The sequence below is a fragment of the Cucurbita pepo genome, chromosome LG20 (assembly GCF_002806865.2).
Source record: "Cucurbita pepo subsp. pepo cultivar mu-cu-16 chromosome LG20, ASM280686v2, whole genome shotgun sequence".
Classification (NCBI taxonomy): Eukaryota; Viridiplantae; Streptophyta; class Magnoliopsida; order Cucurbitales; family Cucurbitaceae; genus Cucurbita; species Cucurbita pepo.
Window position 1 is genome coordinate 844,061 of NC_036657.1, and position 19,414 is coordinate 863,474.

A 19,414-nucleotide genomic window follows, 5' to 3' on the forward strand; every position below is an offset into this window, starting at 1 on the left:
TGGCAAAGGAAAGTGTTGACCAATATCCATGAATAAAACATCCCAAAACACAAACCCCATCAACTTTTACGTTCATAAATACAAAAGTTGGGAGCTGAAACAAAATCTATATTCACTACAAGCTTGACTTAAACCCTCTAGCCTTGATGAGTATGAGAGTAATAAGCAACCAAATTAAGGTCAGTTCTTCAATGGAAGGAATTCAAAGAACTGAAGTGGAGTCATATTAGCTGAACTTCCCACCGTTTCAAACCCATTTTTCCCTTCACTAATCTCACCATTCCGTGACTCACTGCACAAAGGAAAAAGTTGAAGGGTTTCAGCTTCTTCTGATTCCTCCAATTCCTCCACCCCATTTGGTGCAAAGCCTCCAATATTAGAATGAGATTTTGAGTGCATTATTGTTGTAACTGTGGAGGCGGCGGCGGTGGTGGTGGGGATGAGGGCTGTGTTCATCATGAGCTGGGCTCCTCCGCCGTCGAGAGCGGTGGTGGGGGGAGAATGCATGAAGTGCAAGGAGGAGGAGGAGGGTGCGTTGTTGTTGTTGGTGTTGTTGTTGTTGTTTCGAAGGAAGTCTTGGAATTGGACCCATCCATGTTGTGTGGTGCAAGGGGTTGGCGGTGGTTGAATGGTAGCAGATTCCTGTGTGGAAAAGAAAGGCATAAATCCAAAGCATTGTGTATGGAAAGGCGCGGAGCCCAAAATGATGTCCAAAGTTTGGTAAGAGGCAGGTTATAGAGCCGACAGAAAGGAAGGAATGCAGCTTTTTAGAGGCTTTTCATTTCCCAACAAACAAACCGCTTTCTTCTTCTTCTCTTCTTCTTCAAAATGCATCATCATCTCATCTCATCTCATCTCATCTCATGCATGGGGATGTTTTCATAATCATTACCATAAATTATTCTACACTAATTATTCTCTCCAACTGCTTCATCCCCCTCTCTCACCGATGTGGGATCTCACAATCCACCCCTTCCCCTCTCTCACCGATGTGGGATCTCACAATCCACCCCTTTGTGGGCCTAGTGTCTTTACTGGCACACCGCTCGATGATTGGCTCTGATAACATTTGTAATAGTCTAATTCCATCGCTAGCAGATATTGTCTTCTTTGGCCTGTAACGTATTGTGGTCAGCCTCACGATTTTAAAAAGCATCTACTAGGAGAGGTTTCCACTCTTGAATGCTTCATTCTCCTCTCTAACCGACGTGGGATCTCATAATCCACCCCCTTGTGGGCCCAGTGTCCTCTTTGGCACACTGCCCAATGATTAGCTTTGATACCATTTGTAATAGTTTAATCCCATCGCTAGCAGATATTGTTCGCTTTTGCCCGTAACGTATCGTGGTCAGTCTCATGGTTTTAAAACGTGTTTGCTAGGAGAGGTTTCCACACCCTTATAAGGAATGCTTCATTCCCCTCTCTAACCGATGTGAGATCTCACAATCCACCCCCTTGGGAGCCTAGTGTCCTCACTTGCACAATGCCCGATGATTGGCTCTAATACCATTTGTAATAGTCCAATCCCTTTGCAAGTTTCATTCTCCTCTCTAACCGATGTGAGATCTCACAATCCACCCCCTTGGGAGCCCAGTGTCCTCACTAGCACACCGTCCGATGATTGGCTCTGATACCATTTGTAATAGTCCAATCTCATCGCTAGCAGATATTGTTCGCTTTGGCCCGTAACGTATCATGGTCAACCTCATGGTTTTAAAACGTGTTTGCTAGGAGAGGTTTCCACACCTTAAGGAATGCTTCATTCCCCTCTCTAACCGATGTGAAATCTCACAATCCACCCCTTAGGAGCCCAGTGTCCTCACTTGCACACTGCCCGATGATTGGCTCTGATACTATTTGTAATAGTCCAATCCCTTCGCAAGTTTCATTCCCCTCTCTAACCGATGTGGGATCTCACAATCCACTCCCTTGTGGGCCTAGTGTCCTCGTTGGCACACCACCTGATGATTGGCTCTAATACCATTTGTAAGTTCAATCCCCATCACTAGCAAATATTGTCCGCTTTAGCCCGTAACGTATCGTGGTTAGCCTCATGGTTTTAAAACGTGTCTGCTAGGAGAGGTTTCCACACTCATATAAGGAATGCTTCATTCCCTTCTCTAACCGATGTGAGATCTCACAATCCACCGCTTTGTGGACCCAGTGTCCTCGCTGGCACACCGCCTGATGATTGACTCTAATACCATTTGTAATAGTCCAATTCCATTATATTATCCGTTTTGGCTCAAAATATATCGTGGTTAGCCTCACGGTTTTAAAACTTGTCTAGAGGTTTTCATACCCTTATAAGCAATGTGGTATCACATGATCCACCTCCTTTGGGGGTCAGCGTCCTCGCTGACACACGGCCCGGTGACTCGCTCTAATACTATTTGTATCAGCTCAAGTCTATCGTTAGCAGATATTGTCTTTAATCTCACAGTTTTAAAATGCGTTTACTAGGAAGAGGTTTTAACACACTTGTAAAAAAATGTTCAGTTCCTCTCTCGAACACGTTAGTATCGTATAGGGAAAAGGAAGAAGAAATTAAGAAAGAAGGTGAGAGAGAGAGAGAGAGAGAGAGAAAATAGAGACCTCCGGAAGTGTAGTGCAGTTGGAAGAGGGTGCCCAGTTTTTGGTCTGTTCTTCATACACTGTCCTACCCGACCCTGTTCACAAAAGGTAAAACAAAAAGGACTACGACTTTACGTTTCAACAAACAAATAGAATGTTTAGAACAACCCAACAAAAAAATTTGAAAAAGGGAATCATCGTCCTACCCAAAATACTCCGTCTAATTGTGTTTAGAGATGTCTATTTAACTCGTAAAAATGCTACATAAATTCCGATTTAATCTCCAAGTATGCTATTCATATTGAAATTTGAGATTTTAAAAATTCGTTTCCAACTTTATATTATATTTTTCTTATAAATTGTAATTGAATCGATGAATTGTCGCTTCAATTTCCACAAAAATAAATAGAAAAAAATTGTAAAAATAGGGATTAAATTTGGTAAATTTATGTTTTTGAATTTTGTTGATTACAAAGAGATGGGTAGTAAGGGGATCGGACCTGAATCTTTCCTTTCAAGGATTCCGGCTTCGCGAGTGGAGTGGTCGGCGGTGATGGCGGATTCCATCTGACGACGTCGTTTCTGGCGTTCTCTAGCTTTATGATTCTGAAACCAATAGAACACATTCTTACCTTCAATCTTACCATACCGACGAAGCTGAGCAGTGATATGTTGAATTTGATCGGCGGAGGGAGTTCGAGTCCCCCGCCGATACAATTCTTCCAACACTCTCAACTGCTCCGGCGTAGGGTTCCACCGCGAGCTAACCACGACGGGCGGTGGCGCGTTGTTCAACTCTCTCTTGGTCTGATCAGTCACGGTGGCTGCAACCACACATGAAACACATGAACAATAGAAGAAACAAATAGTAGAGAAAAAAAGAGAGAGAATTAGAAGATACCCATGTGGTGAAATTGGGAGAAGAAATCGTTGGTGTGGATAAGGTTGAAAGGAGGATTAACGGGGGCGGTGGAGGAAAGAGAAGAGAGAGGGCGAGGAAGGAGAGGCCTAAGGCGGCGAGGAGTGAAGGAATCGCTCAAATCTCCGGCGTCATTGTAACCCATCATCCACATATTGGTTGAAGGAAGGAGAGGTGGGTGTTAAAAAGCGTTGATGGGTTTGGAAGAGGAGGTGAAAGGGAGTGGAAAAACGGAGGGTTTAGAGGGAAGGGGGATAGGCGCCATTGAAGAAGTAAGGAAGAGGAAAGGAAAGGAAAGGAAAGGAAAGGAAAGGAAAGGCGTGGAATTCTGGGGTGAGGGTTGTTGGTTTTAGTGTGTTTTGGGGAGTGGTGAGTGAAAAGCGACGTGACGATGATGAGGGTTATCATAAGCTTCTCATCACACTCAAATAATATTTGTGTGTTTTTTTTGTTTTATGGTTTGCTCTCATTAATTGTCTTCCTAATGTCTCCTGCCTTTCACTCTTATTCTAAATCCAATCTGCCTCTCTTCTCTCTTTTATTTTCCTGTCTTTTTCTACGTTTCCATTCCCTTTTTTACCCTCCTCTTCCATCTCCCTATCCTCCTCCATTTCTCTCTCCTCCTCCTCTCTCTCTCTTTCGTCGGTGGGGATAGTCTTTACTCGTAATCATGTTGTAGAGAATGTTGAGACAATCGAGTGGCGAATTCTAAGAATGAGGTGTTGGAACTAATTTTGGGCATGAGATGTGACTAGTTTTTTATAGTGGTGGGAGCTTGGTTGGATAAGTTTTGCTCCATTAGAGAAAGATGTGTGGTTTGTAGACGAATTCTTTGTGTGGTTGGGGAGGAAAACGAAGCATTGTTTGAGGGTATGGTAATCTCTTTCTAGTAAACGCGTTTTAAAAATCTAGAGAGGAAGCTCGAGAGGGAAAGCCCAAAGAGGACTATATTTGGTAGCGGTGGGCTTGGTCTATTACAAATGGTATTGGAGTCAGACACCGAGCAATGTGTCAGTAAGGAGGTTTAGCCCTGAAGGGGATGGACATGAGGCGGTTTGCCAATCTCCAGTAAGGAGGCTGAGCTCTGAAGGGGGTGGACACGAGACGGTATGCCGGCAAGGACGCTGGGTCTCAAAAGGGGTGAATTGGGGGGTCCTACATCGATTGGAGAAGGGAATGAGAGGATGCATGCTCTGAAGGGAGGTGAATTATGAGATCCCACATTGGTTGGAGAGGAGAACGAAACATTCTTTAAGGGTGTGGAAACCTGTCTCTAGTAAACGTATTTTAAAAATCTTGAAAGGAAACTCAAAAAGGAAAGCCCAAAGAGAACTATATCTGTTAGCGGTGGGTTTGGTCTATTACAAATGGTATTAGAGTCAAACACTAGGCAATGTATCAGCAAGAAGGTCGAGCCTTGAAGGGAGTGGACATGAGGCGGTGTGCCAATCTTCAGTAAGGAGGCTGAGCCCTAAAGAGGGTGGACACGAGACGGTATACCAAAAAGGACGTTGGGTCCCACATTGATTGGAGAAGAGAACGAGTGCTAGTGAGGACGCAAGTTCTAAAGAGAGCTTCGGACACGAGACTGTATACCAGAAAGGATGTTGGGTCCCACATTGATTGAAGGAGGGAACGAGTGCTAGTGAGGACGCAAGCTCTAAAGAGAGGTGAATTGTGAGATCTTACGTCAATTGGGAGAGAAGACTAACAGATGCCTTTTAAAAAAAAAAAAACAATATCGACTAGTGGTAGACTTTGATAGAGGCGTTCTCAATTTTAAGACGTTGAATTTAATGGACGTCCAATATCTGAATCCATGTCCTGCTAACCCCATGCACCTTTTTTCTACCTTCTCTCTCTCTCCAGAATAGTCCATTGGCCATTATGATAGGAATGACTCAATTTTCGAGCCTCTCTCTCTCTCTCTCTCTCTCTCTAAGACAGACCCATACAGAAACAATTTTGAAATGAAACCCATAATAATTGTTTAATTATTTCTAGGAGAAGAAAATTAAAAAAAAAAAAAAAAAAAAAAAAATGTTGGGTGGAGGACCAAGGCTAGTAACTGCTGTTTCTGAAAACCCTACTGTCTGTCTCTGCGTATTTATAATCTGTCGTGTCTATTACATTGTGTAATATATATCAGGAATAATACCAAACCATCACAATCTCCAACCCCCAATCCATTCATATATATAAAGAAAAAACACCAAAAAAACACTAAAAATATTGGATTTTTGGATCAAACACAAACCCATTTCGTGTTTTTTTTTTATAATCAAACACAATTGTAGAGTGTCGTGGTTCCTAGTAGGTAGCTCAAAATGGGTCGAAGACATGGATGGAAGGAAGTCAACTCGTGAGCAAAACACGACAGGTTTTTAATGTGATTGAGGAAGAAATATGTTGGGTGGTAAAGCAGGTAAGTGGTAAGTAAATGCATGGATATTATCAACTCAAAACAAAAACAAAAGCCACCAGCTGATGAACCAACACATTCCAATTCTCTGGATCATCCAATACGTAATCAACCTCCCTTTTTGTCTCCCAATTATTATTATTATTATTATTATTTCTTTTTTTCCTTTTTTGCTTTAATTCTTATGTTAATTTTGTAAATAATATTTATTGGAAAATGAATTCACCCACCACCCAACAACCACCAACAATATTTATTGTCTAATCACTTTTTTATCCTTATTTTTTTCTATAAAAAAAAAAATAATAATAATGATCTTATAGCTACAAAACTCCAAAACATGCATTGCTAATCATGCGCGAAACCTCGTTCTTCGTCAAACATTCCCACCCGAACATGTGAATGTGGTAGAACTCGTAATCGTATCCTCATCTACTCGAGCATTTGATGACTCACATCTTATGTTATCAAGTTCCCCGTCAACGTTCAAAATACCTCAACCAAATATTTTTTTGAAAACTATCTATTAGGAACCACGACCCTCAATAATACTACGATATTATCCACTTTGAGCATTCCCTTAATTAGTCGACTCTTCTCCTAACAATCCTCAACACAACCTTTTGGAAACACACAATTTTTAGTTTAAAAAAAATGATAAAATTAATTAGTTAATTAACAGTGAGTTAAATTGGTGATTAAAAGGTGAAAAATGAGGATGTCTTGTCTCAGAAAACATCGCCCCCACTTTATGCAGTTATGTCTCGTTAATGCCATTGCAGTGCATGGTTGTGTGAGAGAGAGACAAAAAAAAAATTAAACTTTTTTACTCAAATTTTTTTACACATTCAGAATCAGAGATAAAAAGAAAATTCAAATTCGTTCGTGTTTAAATTCGTGTCAATTTTGTCGGCGTGAATTCTAAACAACGTTTAACGCGTTAAGGACCTATTTAGATATAATTCAAATTACGAGGGTTTATTGGATACAAAATTGAAAGTTTTAAGGTACTAAAATGCAAAAAGGGAGTATTTGAGGGACTAAAGTTGTAAATAATTATTAGGGTTTAGGGTTTTTGGAGTAAAAAAGGGTTTGTGTTAATGAATATTAAAAAACGAAGCGTAGGCAGAGAAGAGGAGCAGAAAGAAAGGTGCCATTTTGATGCTAATTTATGCAACACTTCTTCCTACTCCTCTGCTTACCATGATTTACAAAGGACATATATTTCCAGGGACCAACAATGTAATAAGAACCCAATTTTCCATATCTATAATGATTCAGAATTATGCATGCATGTACCTTTACCAAACCATTTCTTTCCCCCAGGTGTTTGCATATGAATCCCCAAGTAATCAAAAAGGGGTTCTTAAATTGAAGTGCAATTAGGGTAAGAGATTTGATCTTTGGATCTCGATCGAGCGTATTGTCTTAAACTATGGATCGGGTATTGTTCGTATGAGGCTTGCTATGATTTTTACGATGGGTTTGGCTCACACTTGGGAGGGTGGTTTTGTTGAGAATTGTTGTGAGAATAGTCTCATATTAGCTAATTAAGGGGAAGATCACGAGTTTCTATGTAAGGAATGCTATCACTGTTTGTACGAGGTTTTTGTTAGATCATAAAAGTCTCACATCGGCTAATTTAGAGTGATCATCGGTTTATAATAAAAAAAAAATACTCTCTCCACATGCCTTTTGGGGAAACCCAAAGCAAAGCGAGAAATACTCAAAATGAATAATATCATACCATTGTAGAGAGTCGTGTTCGTGTAACAGTCTTTTGGGAAAACTAAAAGTAAAGCCTCGAGACTTTATATATATATATATATATATATATATATATATAATTTGAAATTTAGCAACAAAAAAAAAAAGTTAAATGTTTAATGAGAAAAAAAAATGAAAATTATGTTTGGATTTTAGCAAAGTTAAAGTTAAGAATTAAGACAAAAGAGGGAACAAAGTTCTAATATATTTATAATATTCTTTTTTTAAAATCACAATTTTTTTTTTTTTTTTTTTTTTTTTTTTAATTTTGTTTTTTGAGTTTAGGGTTGAGGGCATTTTGGTAATTATGTATTAAGTGAATTTTAAAATTTCCTTGAAAGCCCTTAACAGCCGGCGAGAGTGCCTGCAAGACCGACAAATGGCAACCGTGTTTTCCACTTAATAAACCGCCGAACAAGGAGGAGCCGGTTTTTTTATATTACCTCAGATGGGACGGACATGTCTGGACCGTCCGATCATTATTCCCTCCTCTAATCTCCAACCGTCCGTTGATTCCAAGCCGTTATGATAAATAACGAACCCCTCCACTCGTCCCATTACTGCCCGTGGCCGTTGGAAAATAGATCGTGGTGGTTCCGGTTTTGCCCTCGGCTGCGAAGCGACAATGCGTGAGATTCTTCATATTCAAGGAGGGCAATGCGGGAACCAAATCGGGTCGAAGTTCTGGGAAGTGGTTTGCGACGAGCATGGGATCGACCCGACTGGGCGCTACGCCGGACATTCAGAACTCCAGCTGGAGAGAGCGAGTGTGTATTATAATGAAGCGAGCGGGGGAAGGTACGTTCCGAGGGCGGTGCTGATGGACCTCGAACCGGGAACCATGGACTCCGTTAGGACCGGGCCGTACGGCCAGATTTTCCGACCAGACAACTTCGTGTTCGGCCAATCCGGCGCCGGCAACAATTGGGCTAAAGGCCATTACACAGAAGGTGCAGAACTTATTGATTCAGTGCTCGATGTTGTCAGGAAAGAGGCTGAGAATTGTGATTCTCTTCAGGGTAATAACCATTTCTCCATCTCTCTTTAACCTTTAATTCATAGATTTCTATATATATGTATATACCCCGACACGGTGGAGGTTTCGTAGTGCGTCATGAGCACTGGGATAAGGGGTGTTCATGCACGGTTAACTTACTACCAACGAAGAATTTCTCGTCTCTAGGATATGTAGATTCGGTTGGATGATGAAAGTCCCATCAATTAATTTAGGGAATGATCGTAGGTTTATAATAAAAAAATACTCTCTACATTCATCCGTATGAGGCCTTTTGGGGGAAGCCGGGAAGCCCAAGCAAAGTCACTAGACTTTATGCTCAAAGTGGACAATATCGTGGAGAGTGGTGTTCATCTCACAGATTCATTAATAACCCCGGTTACGACAGAGGAACCAACCTGCCTGCTATGGCGGGCGGATTTTTTCTTTCACAATTAGTAAGCTTCCTCTATCCCACTCCCCTCCCTATCTCTATCTCTCTCAACCAATTCACGGGAGCATATTGGATGACGCAATTGAGTGTGAATTCGATCCACATCATATATATTTGTTAAGGATTGTTGGTGTGGAGTCCCACATCGACTAATTAGGGAACATATCTCCGAGACCTTTTAGGGTTATATTCAAAATGGACAGACAATATCATACTACTGTAGAAGTTCATAATTTCTAACTTATATTAACGGTTTCAGGGTTTCAAGTGTGTCACTCACTTGGAGGAGGAACAGGATCTGGAATGGGGACTCTTCTGATCTCCAAGATTAGGGAAGAATATCCGGATAGAATGATGATGACTTTCTCAGTGTTTCCATCTCCAAAGGTGTCAGACACTGTTGTGGAGCCATATAATGCTACTCTTTCAGTGCATCAGCTGGTAGAGAATGCTGATGAATGTATGGTACTTGACAATGAAGCACTCTATGATATCTGTTTTAGGACCCTCAAGCTCACCACTCCAAGTTGTAAGTACCTTCAAATTTAGACGATTGAAGCATTTGATTGTACCCTGCAAGTTCTAAAAAATTGGTGTTTGTTCTACTTTCTTCAGTCGGGGACTTGAACCATCTAATTTCAGCAACAATGAGTGGAGTTACCTGCTGCTTGAGATTCCCTGGCCAGCTGAATTCCGACCTCCGAAAACTAGCTGTGAACTTAGTCCCTTTCCCACGGCTTCACTTTTTCATGGTTGGATTTGCACCTTTGACCTCTCGTGGATCGCAGCAGTACATAACGCTGACTGTTTCCGAACTGACACAACAAATGTGGGATGCCAAGAACATGATGTGTGCAGCGGATCCACGCCATGGTAGATATCTTACGGCGTCTGCCATGTTTCGAGGTAAAATGAGTACGAAAGAAGTAGACGAGCAGATGATGAACGTGCAGAACAAAAACTCTTCGTATTTTGTAGAATGGATTCCGAACAATGTGAAATCTAGTGTTTGTGACATTCCACCAAAAGGGTTCCCATTGGCTTCCACTTTTGTTGGAAACTCAACTTCAATACAGGAGATGTTTAGAAGAGTGAGTGAGCAGTTCACGGCCATGTTTAGAAGGAAGGCCTTCTTGCATTGGTATACAGGAGAGGGAATGGATGAGATGGAGTTTTCTGAAGCAGAAAGCAACATGAATGATCTTGTTGCTGAGTATCAACAGTATCAAGATGCCACTGCTGATGAAGACATTGACTATGGAGATGATGATGCTGGGGACGCCGAAAATTGAGCTGTTTCGTGTCACCGTAGACGATCCAGCAATGTTCGAGGTTATGTCAGCGAGTACAAATAGTCATGCAGTAACATGGTGTTGGGCTGCAGATTGCAAATCTCAAATCCAAATATGAAAGAATCTGTGTTGTATCGTGTATGTTCCCAAGTTGTTGCTGTACTAAGAAAGCCATATCAATGAAGTAAAAAGTTCCTTTTCTCCATTTTAGACTTCCTATAAATGGAAAGCATAACTCGTACACGAGTATTACTTCACTGCTAACTTAGTCGTGTGGTCGTTCAAGAACATGGTTTTGTGGACGAACAAGAAATTGTTTCTAAACACATCGTTTAGTTATTCGAAAACGAAAAGGAAATTGTTCGGATCAAATGAACAAGGTACAAGGTACTTAGGGGAGATGGATATCCATATCCCAGTAGAAACAACTAGTTACTCACGGTAGCAAATGACTTCAAATCAAAAACAACAAACTACAAATATAGCATAAATTTAACAATCACTTCTTCTTGGCAATGAAGAGTCCCCATCTTTGCTCACCAGTCGAGCTTCGGACGAGTTTGGCTTTCCAACCGTCTACTATATCGTTATAGTCCTCCTGAATTGAATTCAATTCCAAATAAGAGGAAGAACACCAAAATACGAAGTATTGGGAAAAAAATGTGAAAAACTCACCGCAGAAAAGTCCTGAATGAATTCCTCCTTCTCCTTTTCAATAGTACGTAACTCGCGTTCCAAGACTTGTATGAACTGAAGGGCACGAACATGTAGGATTTTAGATTCGAAAGCACGGCATAGTTTTGACTACTATGGATCTACGAATAAACATTAATACCTGATCAGTGCGATCCTCTGCAACGACATCCTCGAAGCCAGCGTCTCTCAGCATCTGTTGGAAGATATAAAATGCATAATGAGCTTGCATGTTTAAAAATCAAGAGACACTAACCATATGAGAGCTGAATGAGATGTGGTTAAACTTGCCTGACCATATGCCTTCACATCATGTAGATCATATCCTCTCTGCTTGATATACTCAGCAAACTCTTCTGTCGGAGTTCCGTCACTTCTGCAATAATCACTGATAAGAAGCTTACCTCCTGGCTTCAACCACTTGTAAAAGGATTTAAACAGCGCAGGTTTATCCTGCAATAGATCAATAGACGAGTGACATAAATAGCAGGATTTACCATATTGGAACATCATTTTACAGGTTAGAAAATGAATGCTGATAATTGTTTAAAAATGAGATTCCCGAAGAAGGTGGAGATTTTTCTTACTTGAATGTGTAATATTGTGTCCCGACTGTATATCACATCAAAAGTATTATCTGGGTAGGTTTTTGTGGTACAATCAGCAACCTCAAATTCAACTGAGCATTTGCGTCCAATGGCTCGCTCGAGGGCAAAAGAAATCATATTGATGGAGAGATCGATGCCAACAACCTTGACATCAAAGTTCTCTGCCATATAAAAGTCACCTCCCCCAATGCCACAACCAACATCTAAAACTTTTTGACCAGCCTTCAATTCTAGCTTTGAAACAAATTCTTTGGTGGTCTCTACATAAACGGAAAGGTGAACTTAATCAATAACAAAAAGTTCGTGGGAGTACGAATAGTCAGATGCTGTCATAAACAATGATTAACCTATGTACATTTACAAGCCTAACTTATTATAATAAGCTAATATAGATTTTCTTTTTTTTCATACAAAACAAACTAATTTCACTTACCAACTATGATATATTTCCACACTGAACATTATACAAATAGAGGTTGATAGATCATAATCCTATAAACCTTGAAATAACCAAGATTCTTTAGTGGTCAAATATTGCCCAAAACATACTCAAATTGCAATGTACTAACCTAATTATATTAAAACATCTAAATACATTGGCATTGAATATTTAGAGAGACAACGACAGCAGGGCACAAGAAAAGGCTTACCAATTCCTCCCGTACTGACAAAACCTTGACCAAATACACGCTCGTAGCGCAGAATCCCATTACATTTATATTGAACATTATCTAAGAATCTCTGGAATTGTGTGTCTTCCTGTGAAATGACTTTCTGCCAAATCCAGCAGATCTACGTAATAAGAAAATGTGCATTTTGTTAGTTATAAACATTAAGAAGCATAAAGAGGAAAAATGAAACCAACTTCCACCAGCAAGTACCTGGTTTTGGTTCTTCTTAGCACGAACATAAGCCCCTATACATTTGCTGCTTACAAGGGATAGTTCATAGGAGTTTCCACACTCATCTCGCATTTGGCATTCCTTAAAAATCTGCAAATGATGCAAAAAAAGGATCAAGCTGGGAACGCCATCTTCTATATTCTAACCACTCATATGCCTAGTATAAATGGAAAAACTTCACTCGCAAGACCAAATATGGAATTAACCCCGCACACATCATCAGACATACTTGACTTGTACAATTATGAAAAGCAAAATGAATGGCAAGGATGTAAAGTCGTGCAATTCAAGTGACAACTACATAATCATATGTGTGTAGTAAAATTAAAATCCATTTTGAATCAGAAAAGGTTCGTGAAGTCTTTTGTGCCTAAAGACCACGTTCAAGATTGGGCCTGGAAGAATATTTTCTTTATAAGCTATATAATCAGGACTAGTGCATAAATGAATTGCCCTTTATATATCACTTTTCAATTGTAATTTCAGCACAGCACCATCAGATGACAACCTATTGATTTTAGGTTAATCACAAGTTTAGTCCTTGAAAGTTCAAGGTTGTGAGGTCTATTTTTTTTTTTTTAAAAAATGTCCAATAGATGTCTGAACTTCCAATTTTGTGTCTAATTAACTATGACATTTCATAACTCTAAAATTTAGGGACCAATTAGACAACTAATATTTAACGGCTATTTTATTATAATTTGTTTATGATAACGATACGTTGAAGTTGAAAAGCAAGGAATTAGTAGTCATTGTCAGATAGTTCGTGCCACAAAAACTCATGGTTTCAAAGGAGTAAAAACTAATGAAACTAATAAAAAAGCTGACGAAGATGACCTTTGTATAAAATCTGGGTTCCCTATAATGTGTTGGGTTGCATTTGCGCTTAGAGTCTCCAGACTGATGAAAACATGACTCTCTGAAGAATACATATCCACCAACTTTCAGCCATTTAATCATCCTTGTAGCCAAATTCTCCACCTATGATTATAACATCATTTTTTTAAAATAAGAAAAATAAATAATAAGCAAGCTTAATCTCACAAAGATTACAAAAATAATTAAACTCAAGGATTTAATGAACAATATCTCCAATCGAAGAAATATGTAGGCTGAAGGGGAAACAATTCAATGAAATTTCACCTAATAACAAAAGAATGCAGTAGATAAATAGAATAGATCTGTTATTCTATAAAACGTGTGTCATGTGCAGTAGAACAGCTACAAGAAAAAAGAAAGCCTGAAATTCTTGGTGCCATCTGGATACCAAAAAAGAAATCTGAAATACTTTCTGCTAGCCAAATTATTTGTGTTATTGAACAAAACCAAATTGATTATGTTCGGTAGCACAGAAAAAATGTATATATTGTTCAGATCATTAGTTGGTCGAACTAAGAATTAGCCACAGCTACCTCGGTCTAGACAATGAGCTAATACCATTTTTCTTCGAAGGGAGAGATTGGATTTGGACTTTTATGTCCTCAATTAGAAAACAACTTCATATAATGCAATTTTGAACAAACAACCAACCAGAAACAATACATAACATAAGTCATTGATAATTGGAAAGTTAAAAACTCTAATCACATATAGTACGCATCCAGTGGCTACCATAGTACCAAAAGCTAGGTAATACCTCTTTATCAGATAAGTACATGAGCAGCCAATTTGAGAATATCAAATCAATAGATTCATCAGAAATGCTAAGCTCTGGAGATGTCACATCGGCACATATGAACTTGACGTTCTTGTGGTGTTTGTTGATGCTTTCATTCTATAGTTTGAACATTAAGATGATAAGATATAAAAGAATTCCATGCAAGTATAAAACAACAATCACGTTTTGACATGATACGAAATGGGTTTTTAACATTACTTTTTTTATAGCATTCTCTATGAAGTCTAGAGCAATAACATGGCCAGCCTTCAGGGCTAATTCGCCAGTAAAACGGCCTATTCCAGCTCCGAGTTCCAATACGGCTTTGCCATCATAATGAGGAAGCAAGGACAGTACCTGAAGATGAACAGGTTAAGAACTCTGCATATCTTGAACACTGATGTACCATACATCTAGCATTTCCATAACTAAAAATAAAAATGGAGAAACGTAAACTACGAATTAACTCCGTCGCTTAGTCCAACTCATATATAATCCTGAGATCTGGTGAAGAAACCGAATCCAAAAGCTTCATAACTGGAATTAGTCTCAATTATGCTACGGGAAATAGGGAAGGAGATTTTTCAAAACCTATGGTACTAAACATTGGAAGAAGATGTAAAATTCTATTCTACAATGTAACATTCGGAACCAAGCGAAGAGCGAGAAGACAGATCTAAAACCGGACAAAACAACAGCATCTACCATCGAACCAAACAATCAATTCAAACAGAAGAAATGAAGGTAATGTTAATGAAGGAGATGAATCGAGAAGCATTACTTCAGGTCGCTCTTCTTTGTCAAGATCAGAGGCTTGGGAGTCAAGCATCATCGCCTCCACTGTCAAATCCGCAGTATGCTCCATCCAGTAGTTCTTCTGCACCTCGCGCTCTTGTACTTTGAAACACAAAAGCAACCGATCCAGTCAGAAAAATCAAAACACAAACACAAACACCGTGTGAATAAGAACACAAAGAAAATCAGAGTTTTACCGCCATTGTTAGTAGGAGCCATTGCCGCCGATTAGAACCGAGATAGAAAGTGTACGAATGAGGAGAACGAGAAATTTAACCAAGTTCCAAAGCCTATGAACCCTCAACGGCGAGGCGGGATCTGGAAAAGCTCCTGGATCTTCGGTTGTTTAGTCTTCCTCTCTGCTGCATGCAGCAAGATGTTGAAGGAACTGTAAACGCTTCTCCCTCTGTGTTGACGTCGAAAATTTGTTGCCAGCGAGTTCCCCAACTTTGGAGGGCCTCTTTATATACAAGTCCCCGAGTTTGAAACGCAATTTTCGCCGCCTCACTCAACCATTTCCTACTTATCATTCTTACTTGCATTCATTTTATTTTATTTTATTTTTAAATCTCTATAATTTTTGCCTTATAATTTAATAATATTTTTTAATAGAAATATATATTGAGCTTTAATAAAATCGTAATTACAATTTACAAGAATTTTGTTATATCATAATAATAAATATTCATTTTGGTATATTTATTTAAAAAATGCAGATTAAATTAAAAATACCACAAACTATATAATAAGACAAAAATGATTGAAACCCCTATAGTTTTTTATTTGAATTGTCACGTGTTGATAATTTATATAGTTAAGATTGGATCTAGCAACACTTTTGTTTATTCTTTGATTTCAGTTCCAAAATTATAATAATGTCTATTTTGTTAATATATAATTTTATTAAACTTTTAAATAATGGGAGCATCTATTATTATTATTATTTATTTTCTTTATTTGTCAACGTCATAACTCAGAAACTGGTTGTCGCGTAGTGGATGGAGAGATTCGGGAATCAATGTGTGGTCATCAACTTTTTACTTTTTTTTTTTTTTTTATGGAAAAAAATAAAATCAGCTTTTAAATCGAAAATAAGTCTCTTAATTTCTCAAATTTTAAAATATATGTTATTTAGTCGTTGAATTTTAAGAAAATGGTTTAAAAGGATAACTCAATAGTTTATTTATTTTTAAGCTGACGTGGCATTTAAAACTATTTTATAATGAATGATATTTAATTTTGGCAATAAGAAAAACATTTTTAGAAATTTTGTTTAAATGCTAAATAAAGGTAATTTTAAAAATTGAAAGCATTAAACTGTTAGGTGGGAGGTGGACCCCATGGAATCGTGGGGAAGATTTGGACGAGAAGTGTGGAGGGGAAAGTGGGAGAGTGGCACGTGTGAGTAGCACGTGGAGGATGTATCACACGTGGGACAAGAAAATAAAAATCAAAAGCCATCAATCTCGAGAATCAAAACAGCAGCAACACTGACAATGCACTGACAGCCACGTCATCTTTTTTGGCGCTATTATCTAGCCTGTCTCGAGTCACATGCCTCTTGCCTTGCCCCATCACCATCAACCACCAAGAAAGTAATATTTAAATAATTTTATATCAATTTTAATTTTAAATGGACCGGGCTCGAGGATGAAAGGCCCAATTTCTTAATTTACAAAGGCCCAATTTCTTAATTTACAAAGGCCCAATTTCTTAATTTGTAAAAGGCCCATCTCGTGTAGGCCCAAATATAGATTGGCGGTAATTGCCGATGCTCCTCCGAAATCCAACGGGCATTTCCTGGCACTGACTTGGAGGTGGTAAGCACGTGTGGCCCATTTTAGTGGTAAATATTAAAGTTTCCATTTAATTATTTTAATATAGTGTTAAGAAAATATTAAATGGACCAACAACAGTCAATTTTAATATTTGTTTTTTTTTTTTTAATATTTGTTTAGTGGAAATATTTTAAAAATTAAAATAGAGAAAATTTCGTGGGAAAGTCAGCATCCTTAGCACGTGCAACCAAGGAAATCGGGTGCATATTAAAGAAAAAAGTAATTGGAATAATAATATTGTGCGATTTTAAAAAACAAATTGGCAACGTGATTCTTATTATTATTAAATTTCAATTTATATTTAGAATTAGTGATTTTTCGTTTGGGGTTTTATTTTATTTTTAAAAAAATGAAAATCGGTAGCAGAAAAGGAAGAAAAAATGAGTAATTTAGAAAAAGAAAAAAGAAAAAAAAAAGAAAAAAAAAAAGGGAAAAGCGTCCATCACTTATGGGCAAAGTTTAGATTGTCTGCCACTAAATTTTGTCGGGTCGGCCCTCCCCACGACAATCTTTTGTGGGCTGTCATGTCCCTATTATATTTCTCTTTATTTTATATATACATATAAATAAATAAATAAATAAATAAGCCCTACCAATTTCTTTTTATCTTAAATATATAAAGGTAAAGTTTCGAGTCATTTTTACGCATTTTGACTAATTTTACTGCACAATTATTTAATTCTAATTTTATAGTTATATTTATTAATAAGTTTATGTTCACATTTTAACCAAAATTCACATGAAAATATAATCCATAAATTTTTAAATATATATATATATATATAATATTACCAATGAAACGGGAATTATCACTTTTATATGATTTTGACTAAATATGAAGATTCATTTTTTTAATATAAAAATATATATTATTTAAAATAAAATGTGTTATTATTATTATTGCGATAAATGGGTTTAAATCATAATTAAGCATGCAAATACAGTATTAAGTTAATGAATGAGTATGGATATGAGCATTCTTTGATACCCATAAGGGAAGCATTAGTGACTTGTCCTTAACTTCGATATTTATTATATTTTATAATTATTAAACCTTTTTAATAGTAATTATTTGAATTTACATTTTAATCATTTTATTTGATTTGAGCTTCTCTAACAAGCCTCTTTCATTCCCATGCATATTCATGCATGTCCACGTCATATTTATAAATTCCAATAATTCCTAATTTCTAAACATTTGTTTAATTATCTTTTCGTTATTTAATAGTATAAATCATCGTCACACGTCATTTTAGCATGTTTTATTGTCACTCACGTGCTTCGTAGAAAAATTGATATAATTCATCTAAATGTAAAATTGCTCCAAGCTAAGCATACCCAACAGTGATATTCTTGTGACTGAGCCATCGAAAAGGAAGACACCTTCCTTTCCAGCGGCTCAACCATAAAAACTTAAAAAATAAATGTATTTAGCTTAGAGCAATTATATGTCAGACGACATACTATAAATTTTTTTTAGCAAACGTGTGAGTGAAGACAAGACATGTTGATAAGACTTGTGTTGGTTTGTGAGGATAGTAGTATTCACTCTTAGAAACGACGAGCAAGTAACATGGTCGAATCTAGATTTTCAATCTCGATTCAAATTTTAGGCATAAGGCATTACACTTTTTTATTATTGTTACTTTAGAATAAAACATTGATATTTGATAATTTGAACTATATTTCGATGTAACAATCCAAACCCACCACTAGCAGATTTTGTCCGTGGAGAGATTTTTACACTCTTATAAGAAATGTTTCGTTCACCTCTACAACTGATCGGTATTGATGTTTTTGAAAGGTTAAAAGTTTACCAAAAGAGAGAATTTTGGAAATTTAAAGTAAATAGAGAGAAAAAAAAAACAAAAAAGAAAAAAAAAAGAAAAAGGTGTCAGTAAAAGGTGTATTATGTAATTAAAAGGAATTTAGAAGATGTGGAAAGGAGTGTGAAAAAGAAAAATAAAAAATAAATAGAAAAAATAAATTTGGATTGTGGCTTTTGTCCCCCAAATTCAAAGGAGGGGCCTTCTTCTTAGTCTAAATATCAATTTAATTATTATTATTATGCGAAATATATTAATTTCTAAATCCAAATTAATATAAAATTAACTCACGGTAAACTTCAAATATTAACCATGGTTAAAAATTGAACTCGATATCTTTTCTTCCATAATCATATTATTAGATTACCACTCGACGTAAATTAACTTAATCACAGTTAAAAGTGAAGTCGAATGATCTCGAGGATAGAATTTTCAAATATATTTGTTAGACGAATACGACTCTCCACAATGGTATGATATTGTCCACTTCTTTTAGTTTCCCCAAAAGGCCTCATAACAATGGAGTTAGTATTCCTCACTTATAAACCCATGATCATTCCCTAAATTGGCCGATATGGGACTTTCATCATCCAACACCTTCCCTCGAACAAAGTGCGTCTCCCCTTAATCGAGGTTCGGCTCCTTTGGAGTCTTAGTCATTTTTTACTACATT

The 19,414-nt window shown here is 37.5% G+C and overlaps 3 protein-coding genes across 3 annotated transcripts; 1 reads left to right on the top strand and 2 right to left on the bottom strand.

Moving 5' to 3' along the window:
• On the bottom strand, positions 1 to 3,840 carry LOC111783016 (WUSCHEL-related homeobox 1-like). The gene is made up of 4 exons (XM_023663886.1): positions 3,476 to 3,840; positions 3,075 to 3,398; positions 2,596 to 2,669; positions 1 to 642 (listed from the first exon to the last, which is right to left on the bottom strand). The coding sequence occupies exons 1-4, from the start codon at positions 3,645 to 3,647 to the stop codon at positions 181 to 183; spliced, it is 1,032 nt and encodes a 343-aa protein (XP_023519654.1). The 5' UTR covers positions 3,648 to 3,840; the 3' UTR covers positions 1 to 180.
• A 4,467-nt stretch (positions 3,841 to 8,307) lies between these two features.
• Positions 8,308 to 10,627, top strand: LOC111783042 (tubulin beta chain-like). The gene is made up of 3 exons (XM_023663916.1): positions 8,308 to 8,701; positions 9,390 to 9,659; positions 9,746 to 10,627. Exons 1-3 carry the CDS (start codon positions 8,308 to 8,310, stop codon positions 10,420 to 10,422), a joined length of 1,341 nt encoding a protein of 446 aa, XP_023519684.1. The 3' UTR covers positions 10,423 to 10,627.
• Positions 10,628 to 10,735: 108 nt separating this feature from the next.
• On the bottom strand, positions 10,736 to 15,571 carry LOC111783041 (phosphomethylethanolamine N-methyltransferase). The gene is made up of 12 exons (XM_023663915.1): positions 15,275 to 15,571; positions 15,064 to 15,179; positions 14,502 to 14,639; positions 14,262 to 14,399; positions 13,463 to 13,606; positions 12,605 to 12,715; positions 12,374 to 12,515; positions 11,703 to 11,983; positions 11,407 to 11,568; positions 11,258 to 11,311; positions 11,098 to 11,172; positions 10,736 to 11,020 (listed from the first exon to the last, which is right to left on the bottom strand). The coding sequence occupies exons 1-12, from the start codon at positions 15,294 to 15,296 to the stop codon at positions 10,922 to 10,924; spliced, it is 1,482 nt and encodes a 493-aa protein (XP_023519683.1). The 5' UTR covers positions 15,297 to 15,571; the 3' UTR covers positions 10,736 to 10,921.
• Positions 15,572 to 19,414: the final 3,843 nt, after the last annotated feature.